The 13,383-nt window shown below is 60.6% G+C and overlaps 1 protein-coding gene across 6 annotated transcripts in view; it reads right to left on the reverse strand.

Annotated features, from left to right (window-relative positions):
- Nucleotides 1-13,383, reverse strand: part of RBFOX3 (RNA binding fox-1 homolog 3) — a 69,257-nt gene that overhangs the window by 34,204 nt on the left and 21,670 nt on the right. For 5 of the 6 annotated variants that reach the window (XM_049776503.1, XM_049776529.1, XM_049776496.1 and 2 more), the window contains exon 1: nt 12,717-12,855. The exons of the other annotated variant lie outside the window; for it this stretch is intronic. In XM_049776503.1, the coding sequence (XP_049632460.1) occupies nt 12,717-12,821 (105 nt within the window). In that variant the 5' untranslated portion in view covers nt 12,822-12,855. Of the gene's footprint in view, nt 1-12,716; nt 12,856-13,383 lie in introns of those variants that run through there. 6 annotated transcript variants of the gene reach the window in all.

Genomic DNA, 13,383 nt, shown 5'->3' on the forward strand with positions numbered 1-13,383 from the left:
CAGGAGCCAGCTGAGCTGTGGCGGTTCTGTGGGGTCCAAAGGGGAAACCCCAGCAGAGTGGAGAGAGCAGCAAGTTCCTTTCCTGCCCAGTCAGCAATGGTCCCCTGGACCCCCAGGCTGGACTGAGGTGTGTTCACCTGACCCTTGAACTCTCAGTGGCCAGGCCAGGATTTGGGGTGAAGATCCTGTGAGGGAACCCCCCAACTCCAAAAACAAAGCTTCAAGAATGCTGTGTGCGGGGCCGGGAAGGTGACGCTAGAGGTAAGGTGTCTGCCTTGCAAGCGCTAGCATAGGACGGATCTCGGTTCGATCCCCCGGCGTCCCATATGGTCCCCCCAAGCCAGGGGCAATTTCTGAGCACATAGCCAGGAGTAACCCCTGTGCGTCAAACGGGTGTGGCCGAAGAACCAAAAAAAAAAAAAAAAAGAATGCTGTGTGGACTGGGGTGGGGCTGAGGGGCCCCCTGTCCCCCTTCTTTCTGACTCTGAGCCAGACCCCCTGTCTTCAGGGGTTTCCGCCTCCAGGGGCCTGTCATCAGAACACCCAAGGAACCCACAAATCACAGAGCCAGAGATGGGAAGGGGCAGCCATGAGAGGAGGGGCCCAGCTCCTTTCTTAGGAGGGTCCACAGTGCAGGGCTCATGGCTGCTAGTTGGGAGTCCGAGAGAAGCAGGTATGGCTGCTGGCAAGTGCAGAAACGGCACACAGGTGCCCCCAATGCCAAGGCTGCCCCCACACCCCTCATCCTTCCTGGACAGGTGCACAGCAGTCGGGCCAGATGGCGTCCAGACAGGCCGGAGGGGGGCAGCCTGGCAGGGTCCTGGGGGTCAGTCCGTGTGCTGAGTCCCGCAGACTGGAGGAGCTGCTCAGCCCCATCCCCCAGAATCATCTCTAGACCATCAGCAGAAGCAGCTTCCAGTTCCTCTTGATGCTCCAGAGCAAAGGGGGGAAAAGGCTGGAGGCATTGGCGTGACCCATGGCTCAGGATTCCGGGCAGTGAGAAGCGGGTGGAGAGAGGCTCAGACCCTTCAGAACCCCCAAACCCAGGCCAGACACCCACCCACATGGGTGTAGGAGACTCTGGCAGGGCCCAAGGAGCAGTCAAGCCTCATTATGGGGTCATTTCAGATAGCCTGGGCCCCCCATGATGTGGATGTGGCTTGTCCTGATCTAGGAGGACAGTCAGGAGACCCCCAGAGCCTCTCCCCGGGCGGGGTCTTGGGTGCCAGCGTGGGGTGGGAAGTACCCGACACTGCCCTGTGGGCAGGTGCTAAGGAAACAAGATGGGGGACCCTGCAGAGCTTCAACTTGGGGGCTGCTTTGTGGGGATAAACTAGGGCACCTGAACGCAGGGGTGCAAGGAGTGGTAGTGTACCCCAGTTCTCGGCCTCCGAGTCAGCTTCACTCTCAGTCAACCCATTTGCGCCCTGATCTCCTGGACCCAGCCCAGAGGGGACAGGCACCTCCTTCTGTTCTCTGGAACCTTCTGTCAGCCTTCTGACCCGCTCTCCTCACCCCCACCCTCTGCCCCAGCCGCAGGGGACCATTCAAATATTGATCCTAGGTTGTTTCCAGAGGAGGAGCAAGGAACGGAAAGGAAGACACAGAAAGAGCTGGAGAGGAGAGAGGAGCCCCGTTTCTCATCTGAAAGTTAATTAGTCTAATTAGATCTAATTAAGAGCCCTGTACAATGCAGCACACAGGCGAATTGCAAGTTGGGTTCCTCATTCCCTTTCTTATTTCAGACCCAGGGAGAGGGAAGTCCCGGAGGGAATACACAGGGGGGACCCCCTGCTTTGGGACCCCCCTGCCTCGAGAAGGTGAGGCACCAGAGTCCCCCAGAATGCCTGGCCAGCCTGACAGGCCTTTCCAGTGGCAGTGGAGGGCGCCGAGGAAACTCTGGCTTTGAAGAACTCCCCACAGCGCCCTGGGGAGGCTGCACCCTACTTTCTGCCAGGAGGTCCCCAGGATGCCCGTCCCAGCTTCCAGACAGGAGGATGGATCAGATATGCCTCTGTGTGTGTGTGTGTGTGTGTGTGTGTGTGTGTGTGTGTGTGTGTGTGTAAGGCTCCTAGCACTGAGGTGACTGCCTGCAGGGAGAGGGTGGTCCAAAGGCCCTACCTTGTCAGAGAGGGAAACTGAGGCCCAGGACGGAGACTGGCATGAAGCAAGTGGCAGAGAGCTGCAGGCCAAAGAACTGGCTCCAGGCAGAACTGGGGTAGGAGCCTTCCCCTCTGCATTTCGGGGTGTCCCATCCAGCAGGACCCAAGGTAGCAGATGGGATGCAGGGGGACTGCAGTGAGGGGCCTGGCTGTGCCAAACAGCTCCAGAAACGCTGAAGATAAAGAGAATGAAGTCTGGCCAGAGGGATAGCACAGAGGTAGGGCGTTTGCCTTGTACTTGGCCAACCCAGGACAGATCCCAGGCTGATTCCCAGCATCCCATATGGTCCCCTGAGCCTGCCAGGAGCTGAGATTTCTGAGTGCAGAGCCAGGAGTAACCCCTGAGATGGGCTTGTGTGTGACCCCCCCCCCCAAATTCAACCAAAAGGAGGATGAAGTTGACTTAGCTGGGAGCTGAGGCTGAAGCACAAATCTTGGCTCCTCCCCAAGGGGAGAGAAAGGGCCCCGAGGCTCAGGGAGGGTCCCTGGGGAGGCAGCCCTGATTTCCTTCCTGGGAGGGGAGCCCTGAGGTGCGTAGAGCTCCCAGTGGGAAAAGTCCTGCTGTCAGAGTTTACAGGGCCATGAGTTGGGGCGCACAGACACGCGCACGCACAGAAGAGCACATGAACGTGCACACAAACACACATATGCTCATGAGAACACGCAGGTCACATGCATGCACAGGAACACATGAGCACGCACACACATGACATACGCTTCAATCATGGACATGCCCACACAGGGAACACATGAGCACGCACACACAGGAACACGTGAGTGCGTATGGACAAGAGAATGCTCCCTGCAAGGCCGACAGCTCCTCCAGACCAGCGCAGGGCCCAATCACACAGACCCAGGAGCAGTCCTAGGAGCCCCGTTTCCCCTGTCCAGCCCTAGAAGTCCGAGCAGGGGCCTCTGTGGGCCGCTGACCCTCTGCAGGAACTCACCCAGACTGCTCTGGGGAGCAGTTTCCCCAGCACAGGGACCAGTGCAGCTGTGCATGGCCTGGCCAAGGGCCTGGCGGGGAGAGCCGTATGGAGCTGGAGAGGACTCCCCATCCCCAGGGTCACCACTGTGCTTCCCGAATGCCTGCAGGGCGCCCCAAGTCTGGGATGTAAATGGATCCCCGGATCCAGATCCAGCTGCGGGGGCGCAATGATGCCGCATTCGCTGCCTGAGAATGACTCGCTCAAGCGTTGGAGCAAGGAAAATCCGCATCTTGTGACCCTGTTTCAGCAGTTCCAGTGTGTCAAGGCTGGACCCCTCCCCTCCAAGGACCCCATGGAGCCCAAGACTGAAGACCAGGATGGGGAGCTGCACCCAAGAGGCCTGGGGCAGCTGCTTCAGGAGTGGGAGACACTGTTTTGTCCCTGGGGACGGGACAGCCTTACCCCCTCCACTGGCTCCTGTGCACTCTTAGCTCTGCTGGCCACCTAGTCCGGTCCTGTGCTGGTCAGTCAGGCAGGCTTAGGATCAGGGGGTGCCCAGAGGGGTGGAAAACAGGACGGAGGAAGGGAAAGAAGGGGAGAAGATGGGGTTGTGTAAGCCCAGTTTGCTCTTCCAGGACATGGTTACCCTTGTGTCCGCAAGGGGGTCACGTTGGAAGTCCATACCCCAATCTTTGTCACTTGCGGAATGGGGTCTGAGAGATGGCGGGTCTGACAGGAAACAGCCACACACCCCATGAGCACCCTGCGAGCACCTTCCAGAGGGCACTCACGGGGTGCTGGGGAAACAGCCCAAACCAACCAAAGGCACAAAGTTGTGGGCCTGGCAGGAAAAGACCAGGCCAGAATGGGATCAGCTGGACACAGTGGACACCCCAAGATGGAGCAGGCAGAGGGAGCCAGGCAGAGAGAAGGGAGTGGAGGGTGTCCTCCCGGATGAGGAGCATAGCCGGGATGGTCATACCCCCACAGTTCCTCTCCTAATCCATCTGCTACTGTACCCCGAGTCTCCATCCCCCTTTCTCCTCACTGCCCAGTCGGGTGAGGCCTGAACTGACTGGCCTCAGTCTGCTGGGCTCCCGAGCCCTGTGTGACCCCCTTAACTGTAGAGTTGATGGTATCCTCAGCTTCTGCACCCCTTCCCTGGCACCCCAGGACCAAACTGCCGGAAAGAAATTCCTGAGCTGCTGCCCAGCTCTTCCCTGAGCTCTTGGGGTGATCCCACCCCACACACTCCACCCTGGCCATCCTCTGAGCCATCAGGACACCAGCCCAGGTCCTCCGTGAGTGTGGAGTCACTCAGTGGTCTGGAAACACTCTGAGCCCCAGGAGGGCCAAGCTGGCCCTGGACTTCAGAGATAAAATACAAAAAGGGGGCCCGGTGCCTCCTCATGCAGGGGGGTCCAAGGAAACCATGAGCCTGGGCAAGTTTCTCCTGCTACCCCAGCACTGCCCATAGGTCCCCAACACCCGACAGACAGGTGAGTGTTTACACAAGGGTCCCTCACCCAGGAGCTGGCTGGGCCAGGGAGTCCCTCCACTTAGCTCAGCCCCTAAAACTGTGTTCTGACCCAGCGTGGGGCCATTGGAAGTCTGGGAACCCCGTGGGACTGGCCCCTGAGCCCATTCACCACTTTCTTTCATTTTTTTTTGTTGTTTTTTTTGGGGGGCCACACCCGGTGATGCTCAGGGGTTACTCCTGGCTATGCGCTCAGAAATCACTCCTGACTTGGGGGACCATATGAGACACCAGGAGATCGAACCGTGGTCCGTTCTAGGCTAGCGCCGGCAAAGCAGACACCTTACCGCTCCGTGCCACCACTCCAGCCCCCCATTCACCCCTTTCTTCCTGGCTGCCTGGGCCTTGAACATGTCTGGGAAAAGCACCTGTTTCAGGCCTTGCTAAGGGTGCTCTGTGCGTGTCAGCCTCTTGGGACCCTGGGCAGGCTCCAGCCTTTCCCTTTCCCCTCTGCTGTTCCATCTCTTGCTTCTAGACTTTTCTGCTGAGGACTGTCTTTTCTCTCCCGGCAGAACACCAGCCTGGATTCCTTGCTTTCCTGGTTTGTTTTCCGCTTCACTAAGCCCGTCTTTATTTATTTATTTTCCCTGATTTTAGCAAACTCGCCTGGTGAGAATGGGCCGTGGGTGTCACCACCCCTCTGATGCCAACCAGTGGACATTTGAACCCCATGCCGAGTCTTTGGCACTGCTGTGTTCGGCTCCTCAGCTCTCGCCCCGGGCCCGGGTGGAGAGGAGGTTGCTGAGTGCAGGACTGTCTGCTCACGCCGCCAGGCTGGCTGCCAGCGTCTGTTGATTTCCTCCAGCAGTGGGGAGCTCACCCCCTCACGACAGCCAGAACCAACTCTGGGCAGAGTGGTGAGTGTTTTCTTTAAACTCAGCTGCCAGCAGGAGGGGACAGTCCCTTTCCTGCCAGCCTGCTGGCCTCTGAGGGGATGGATGGACGTGGGTCCGAGTGCCTTGGCTGCCGCTGACCTGCACTGGCCTCTGAGCACATGTCTCTGTGTCTCCCCCAGGAAGACTTGGATAGGTTTCCATGTCCAGCTCCGCCTCATGCCCCAAAATAGGGGCAGCCTATGGGCAATGTTGGCCTGTCGGGGTGAGGGGTTGGGGCCTCACACCAGTCTCCAGGCACCATCAAGGTCCACACCCCACATGGCTCCCTGCTTCCTAATACACCTCCCAACCACGCCAACACACATCCATACCTTCACGTAACCATGCACCAACAACACACAATGGCACTTCCACGCCTTCCGTACTCCCACACAGTCACGCCACACACCTTGCACTAATACCCATGCAAATCTACATCCCCAGCCACTCAACCTCACACAACCACCCACCCACACACATCTACACTCAACCTTTCACATCCCACTCCACGTCACACACCCCATATTTCCACAGACACACTACATACATGCCCGCAAGACACATAGGATACAGCTACACAAATGGCCAGGCCACTGCACTGCACCCAGCTTGGGCATACCCACAACACGCATGCACGCACACACACATGCACACAGACATTTGCACACACACCCCAACGCAAGCCCAGCTTTACTGGCATGGTGGGACCCTGGAGTCTGGCACCTCAAAACTGAGGATCCGGGGCCGGCGAGGTGGCGCTAGAGGTAAGGTCTCTGCCTTGCAAGTGCTAGCCAAGGAAAGGACCACGGTTCGATCCCCCGGTGTCCCATATGGTCCCCCCAAGCCAGGGGCAATTTCTGAGCGGGTAGCCAGGAGTAACCCCCGAGCATCTAATGGGTGTGGCCCGAAAAACAAAAAAACAAAAAAAACCACTGAGGATCCTTCTTTCTTCCCTTCATGGGGGACAGCCATGACCCCAAGCTCTGAGTCCTTTCAGCCTGCAGTGTTCCCTGCTCCCCCCAGACCCCCAAAGGTGAGGGGTGCCTGGGGAGCAGGAGCAGGAGCTAGGGTGCTCAGGGCAGTGGATGCATTTCCTTTGGGGCGGCCATACCCTCAACCAAAGTCTCCCCTCCTGACTCGGTGACTCCTTCCTGGGCCGGGGCCCCTTTTTGCTCCTCACACTAGCCCTGGTCTTCCCAAAGTGCCCACAGAGGTGCCAGCCTGTGTGCAGGGGACGGGCTGGCAGATTGAAGGCAAAGGACCTGAATCTCTGCAGAAAAGGAAGGCCCTACAGCCTCTCGAGTGCTCTGGATATGGGGACAAGCCTGGCCACCATCCTGGGTCCTTTCCCATGGGGAAACACCCATGGGCACAGGACACAGGGACTAGAATGCTTACCCCACACTCTGCAGTACCAGCCCTAGCTCCCGCCTCCTTCTGCCTCCACCTGGACAGATCCTGAACCCTCGAGTATAAAGACCTTGCCTGGTCCCACCTGAACCCCCATTCTGGGTAACCCCTGTGCCCCCTCCAGGGAGGTTGGCCAATCTCTGCAGCTGGCAGGATTTCAAAACCCAGCAAGTAGGCAGGGCCCAGCGGGCAGCCCTGGAACCTTGCCCCGGCCACAGCCATGCCCTTCTCCTTCCAGGCTGCAGCCTGCTGGGCACAAGGACGGTACTAGGCTATGCCCACCCCACATAGGATGAGTTCCTGGAGCAGCTGTGGGGGACAAGAGTCACGGTGTGGCTGGATGTCAGGGCAGCCCAGGACAGCTAAGGTGGGGCTCGGTGGCTTAGAAGGAAGTCAGGGTGAAGGGGAGCTGCAGGGAGGGAGGAGGGGGCAGCAAAGGGCCCTAGCCATGTGGAGCATTCTAGAGTATTCTGGAGCAAAAGACGGGGGGGGGGTAGGTGGCAGAGAGGAGTCAAATGCAGCCACATTGAGGACCTGGGAGCCCCTTTGAAGCCCACAGGGGATGCTAGGAGAGTCAGCTCTGATTCGTGGTAGTCCCCCAGCCCTCGAGGCCCAACCACTAGGGTCTGCAGCCCCTGCCCAGCACCCTGCCTGTGGGACCAAAGCCTTGCCAGACCCTGCTAGGTATCAGCCTGGAGCTGGCCTGAGGCCCTGCCAGCCGCCTGTGCTCCCCGGAACCTGATATTCCACTTGGAGCCTCTGTTCTCTGGGTGGGGAGCAGAGGGAACAGGGCTGGGCTACGGCCTCGACTCCCCCAAGGACAGCTGTGTGTGTCCTGGGCAGCCCGGCACCCGCTGCCAGTCTGGCCGGCAGCTGTGGGCATCCAGCCGTGCCTGGGGCAGGAGAGGCCGTGGGCGTCTTCTGGCCTCAGCTCCCTCCCAGCATGCCCTGGGCCACAGGAACCAGGCTCTGGATTCGAGCATGAACCAAATCTGGGCTCCACAGAGCCAGTTGGGGCAAGAGAACCAGCCCCGACTGGTGGGGGACTTTGGAGTGGAAGAAGCCAGCTGAGCCCCAAAACGACTAATGGTGCCAGGAACTACCTCTGGATCCCCATTCTTATATTTTTAGGGCCACACCTGGTGATGCTCAGGGGTTACTCCGGGCTCTGCACTCAGGAATCATTCCTGGCTGACTCAGGGGACTCTATGGAATGCCGGTGACCAAACCCAGGTCAGTGTGTGCAAGGCAAATGCCCTCCCCACTTTGCTGTCACTCTGCAGGGGACAAACAGACATTCCTTAAATGTGGCTCCCTGAAAGCCACAAGTCAGCTCCTCCTCCTGTCGCTGCCAGTCCCCTCCCTTATCCCTGGACCATGACCATTAACACAGCTGGACTGAGTTGCCCACAGGACACCACAGGCCCAAAGCTGGACCCCACTGCACACAGAATCTGCATAGACCCATCTCCCCAATGCCGGGGTGTCTGGTCTGAGTCCACTCTCCGTGCTCCTTGGGCCCTCACCCAGCCCAGAGGGATCTGTGAATGGGCACTGGAGATGGGCGCACAGCAACTGGAAGCCTGCAGGATGCCGAAGCACCTGCTGGTGAAGAGGAGGTCAGAGCAGGGACGGAGGGGCCAGGGCCGGGGCAGGACACACGCTTGGTCCACGAATTCCTCCTTCCCTCCTCCCGCATCCCATTCTCAGCATCAGCACTGCAAAATGTCCACTCATGGGCCGGAGACGAGCCCAGGAGCTGCAGTGCACACAGCCAACCCATGTCCACCCCTAGCACAGCAGAGGGTCCCCTGAGCTCCGCCAGGAGTGATCCCTGAGTGCAGTCAGGAGCCAGTTCTGGCCAAAAACGAACAAACAAAAAAAACACAAACCAAAAAAATGGGCTGTATCCAGACCCACCATCGCCCAAACACCCCAGTGCAGACGAAGCATCAGAGAGCAGAGAATGGGGCCATTTCCCATTGAATGACGTAGGAAAAGGGTTTCCCCAGGGCAGGGGTGCAGGGTGTGCCCCTGACTGGGTCCCCCAGAGCCCCAGGACTCTGCCAGGACTCCCTCTTGGTCATTGCCCTCAGCTTCAGATGCAAAGAGATTCCAGGTCCTGGGGCCATCATGGCTCTGAACCGCAAAGCTCCTGCAGACTTGGGGAGGAGTCTTGGGGGGGGACTACTGAGAGGGTGGGCTGGCTTCTCCCACTGGTCAAAACTGGGGTCCCAGCATCATCACCCAGGACAGTGCCAGCAGCAGGAGACTGGGGCCCAGGCGTGCGTGACAGAGTTGGGACATGTGGCTTTTCCTGGGGACAAGGAAGGGCCATGCAGATACCTAAAGCAGGTTCCAAAGGAACCTCACACTGAACCCAGAACCCAGCACGCCCTGGTATCCCCATCCTCACCCATCTCTGGGTCCCTGCTTGCCCTGTCTAAAGGCACCCCTAAAGCTAGCCCCCTCACCTTTCTGCAGGGTCAGCTCCCCTTTATTTTTCGTTTGTTTTGGGGCCATACTGGCAGCACTCAGGGGTTCTTCCTGGCTCTGTGCTCAGAAATCACCCCTGGCAGGCTCAGGGGACCATATGGGATGCCGGGAATTGAACCCGGGTTTGTCAGGGGTTGGCTGCGTGCAAGGCAAATGCCCTGCCACTGTGCTATCTATCGCTCCGGCCCTACGCCAGCTCCTTTCACCACCGCCCAGGCGCCCGGCAGCTCTAGAATCTGCTGGAAGATTCCGCTCTGGGTTGCTGAAACTTAGCTTAGCTATAAGTAACAATTGAGGCAAATACCTCATCCTGGGGGACTCGGGTACCCCCTGACCTGTGGTTTCTTTGGGAGCCCCTGAAAGGCGGCTGGTCGGCTGGAACACCAAGGCCAGTGGCCTCTCAGATCCCCCTAGGACCCCTCAGGTGTCCTCTCCCGGATCGCTGGGAAGAGGAACCTTGGTGGATTCATTGAGATCCTGAACAATACAGCACACACAATAGTTAGCGTGCAGACCTAGCACTTGGCAGGCCTCGGTTCACCTCCAGGGACCACAAGGTCCCCGACCAACATGGTGGTGTGAGAGGCTCCTAACACCACTGGGCAAGACCAGTAATCCCCAGCAATACAAAATCTTAGCAGCATCGAATTCTGGACCCTTACAGTAATGAAGCAGCTGGTTCAGCTGGACAATCATGGGAATCCCCCCAGACTATCTGCACACCATTTGGGAGTCTCCCACCCCAAAGAACCCCAAACAGCAAAATGCAAACCAAGGATGGGTCAGTGGCCTGACCCAAAGACCCCCCAGACTCTGAACAGGACAGTGAGGCCGAGGAGAGGAGCCTAATAGAGCTGTGGTGGTTCCGAGGGGATGTGGCTCGCAGCCTGGGATGGGCCGACCAAGAGGCGAGAGGGGCTTGGCTTGGTGCCTCCAGGGAGTGGAATTCTGGCAAATCTGGTGAATTCCGGCACTAGAGGCTTCATTTCCTGGTTTCCCATTGGGGAGGCGGCTGGTGTCAGGGGTTTCCTGGCTGTTAGAACCAGCTCTGCTGCTCTGGCTTCATTTCCTGTCTCTGGCCCCAAATGTGGTGAACTCAGGCTGATGTGTTGCATTCATGCTGAAGGAGCCCCAAGGGTAGTGTGCTGGTGGTATGTGGCCCAGCGCCGCCTTGTGTGGCCTTTCTCTGCTTTGGGGTCCCACAGAACGTCATGTGGGACAAGCTGGTTCCAGACTTGCCCCATGTCATAAATTTGATGAGCACTTTGGACCTTTAGGGCCACACAGGCTCCCCAGAAACCAGCCTCTGTATGCAGCACAGAAATGGCTGCCTTCTAGAATGTTCCTAGCCCGCAGAGGCACAGAAACAGGGCTCGGAAGGGCTCCGTGCTTTCTCAGGGTGGATGGGCGGAGGGATGCCAGGATAGAGGGGTCTGGCCCACTTGCCTCAAGCTGCCTCTGCCAAAAAGGCCCAAGTGACCCCCTTTCCATGGATGCGCTTGCTCTGCTCCAAGGAACATGGGGCGCCATCCCCCAAAAGTGATTCACGCTGAATCCCAAGAGCCTCTGTCTTCACCGCACAAGTCTCTTCCTTTGGCTTCTGTGAGCACTGTGTCCTGAGTCAGCTTGGACTCAACACACGGGGGTCTTGTGGCAGCTCTTTCTCTCTAGAAGAGCTGTGCTCCCCAGAGCTGACCAACGGGCCAACGAGCCAGGGGCTGGTCTGCCTGGATTCTGGAGCCCAGAGTCAGGCTGCCCCTTGAGGTGGTGGGGCTGGACAGGGTCTGTCCTGCTGCTGGAGAGAACTTTCCCTCCTCCAGCACCATCAGAAATGCAGATTCTTGGATCCTCCAGGAATCCCAAGCAATTTTTGCACCCACAGAAATGCGGGGGCCATTGGAAGCTACCGGAACCTCCATGACTGCTGGTGACTCAGTGACTTCCGGGACCAGACCATGGCCTGGCCGTGGGTGAGGGACCATCGGTCAATGGCACCCGCTGCCCCCTGCTGTGCCTAGGGCTGCCTGCTGTCACGGGTGGTCCTAGGGAGGGGGAGACCAGGATCAAGGCTGCGGGTCCCCGGTCACCTCTGTCCCGTGAGCCTCTCCTGACCGTCACCAGCTCCTGTCCCTTCCCCTGCAGCCACTGACAGGCGGAGCTGCCTGGGGGACCTGTAGCAGGGGCTACTGGCCTGGCTCTCATCCCAGGGACCACCTTGGTCCTGCCCACAGCTCCTTTCTTCTTGGCTCCCTGCGGAGCCCACAGGATGTAGGGGCAATGCTGCATGATCCAAGGGGGCACACCTGCCTGGGACCCCGCACTGCTCGGAACAAGACGCTTGCAGTCACGTGTGTGACCACATGCATGAACATGGCACACATGTACACACACAGCACACAACATACACTAATATGCTGCGTGGACACGTCACCAAGACCATCAGGCCTGGTGCAGTTCCCCTTACTCTGCCCCATATTTGTTCGCTTCCCCTCCAAGGCTGGTCCTACCCAGCCTCATGGACCCTCGACTTAGCCCTTTCCGGCTTTACAGCCTAGGATTTCCCCCAACAGCTGCTCTGGCCCGCAGGCCCAGCCTCAGGTAGAGAAGGCACCCCTCAGCACCCCAACAGGGCAGAAGCTGGGAAGGGAAGCACACAGCCACGGTGGGCCAGGCCGGGCTGAGGAGGGCCGGGGGCCGGGGCCAGACCCTCACCCAGAGGTCAAGGGGGCGTGTGGAGGGAGAACGAGAGCAGGGCGGCCGCGCTGGTGCCCAGCTGCAGGCCTGGTGGGGCCGCTCTGGTTCCGCATTGGGTGGGATCGGCGGACCCTCGCTCGCTCTGCTCTGCGCGCGCCTCCCACGGGCCATCCCGGGGATCTGGGAGGGGGCCCCATTCTTGGCTTCCAGCCCCAGCGCCCAGCGCAGCCGAGCAGAAGTCGGTCCCAGCCCCCTTCACGCCCCGCCATCCCCGCATGCAGCAGAGCGGGCCGCCCCCGCCAGCCCCAAACGCGCGGCCCTGCGCTTCCCCAGCGGGGTTCTCCCGCACACCCTGGAGAAGTTGCCCCGAAGTGGTGGGCTGGCTTCCCCGGGGACTCCGCCCGCCGCCCCCCGCCGCGCCTTCGGAAAAGTTGCGAGCGCCCGTCCCGAAGTCCGGCCGCCCCCGGCCCCTGCCCGCTCTCCCAGGCCGGGCCGGGCCGGGTCTGCCGTGCGCCATGACGCGCGGGCCCCTCCGTGGCCGGAGCGCAGCGGGCAGGAGCGGCGGCCGGGGCGCACGTGCGCCGGGCGAGGGGCGCGGGCCGGGGGCGCTTACCTGTTGGAGGTAGAGGATGGCGGGCGGGCAGGGCACGGAGTGCGGGAGCATGCCGCCCGAGTTGGACAGCAGGAGGCAGCCCGAGTTGGCCATGGAGCACAGCATGGGGGCGCCCGGCGGCCTGGGCGGCTCGGCTCGGCGCGGCACCCTCGGCGCGTCCCTCCGGCCCTCGCCTCTCTCGCCGGGTGTGCGCGCGCGCCGGCCTCCCCGCTTGGCGGATCGCGCCCGCTCCTGCTCCTCCTCCTCCTCCTCCTCCTCCTGGCCTCCCTTCCCCCAGGCTCCGCTCTTCAACCGGGAGGCATGGGAAGGAGGGACGGAGGGACGGAGGGAAGGAGGGAAGGAGGGAAGGAGGCAGGAGGCGCGCCCCTGGCCGGCCCCGGGGAGGCTGGAGAGCGCGCGCGCGCCGGAGACGCTGGCCCCGGCCCCGGCACCCACCGAGGCGCAGCCCGCCCGGCAGCGCGGGGGAGCGCAGAGGCGCGGGGACAGGCGGGCGGGCAGCCGGCCGGCCGGGCCGGGCACTTGGGCTGCAAGGAGGGCGCGTTGCGCGTGGGAGTGCGCGCGCGAGGCGGAGGGAGGGAGGGCGGGGGAGTCCCCGGCCGGCCGCCCCGACAGCCGACAGCCCCGCGCGCCCGGGCTGCGGGGAGTGGGGCGGGGTGGTGTAGGGGGA

The sequence above is a fragment of the Suncus etruscus genome, chromosome 1 (genome assembly GCF_024139225.1).
Source record: "Suncus etruscus isolate mSunEtr1 chromosome 1, mSunEtr1.pri.cur, whole genome shotgun sequence".
NCBI classification, from domain to species: Eukaryota; Metazoa; Chordata; class Mammalia; order Eulipotyphla; family Soricidae; genus Suncus; species Suncus etruscus.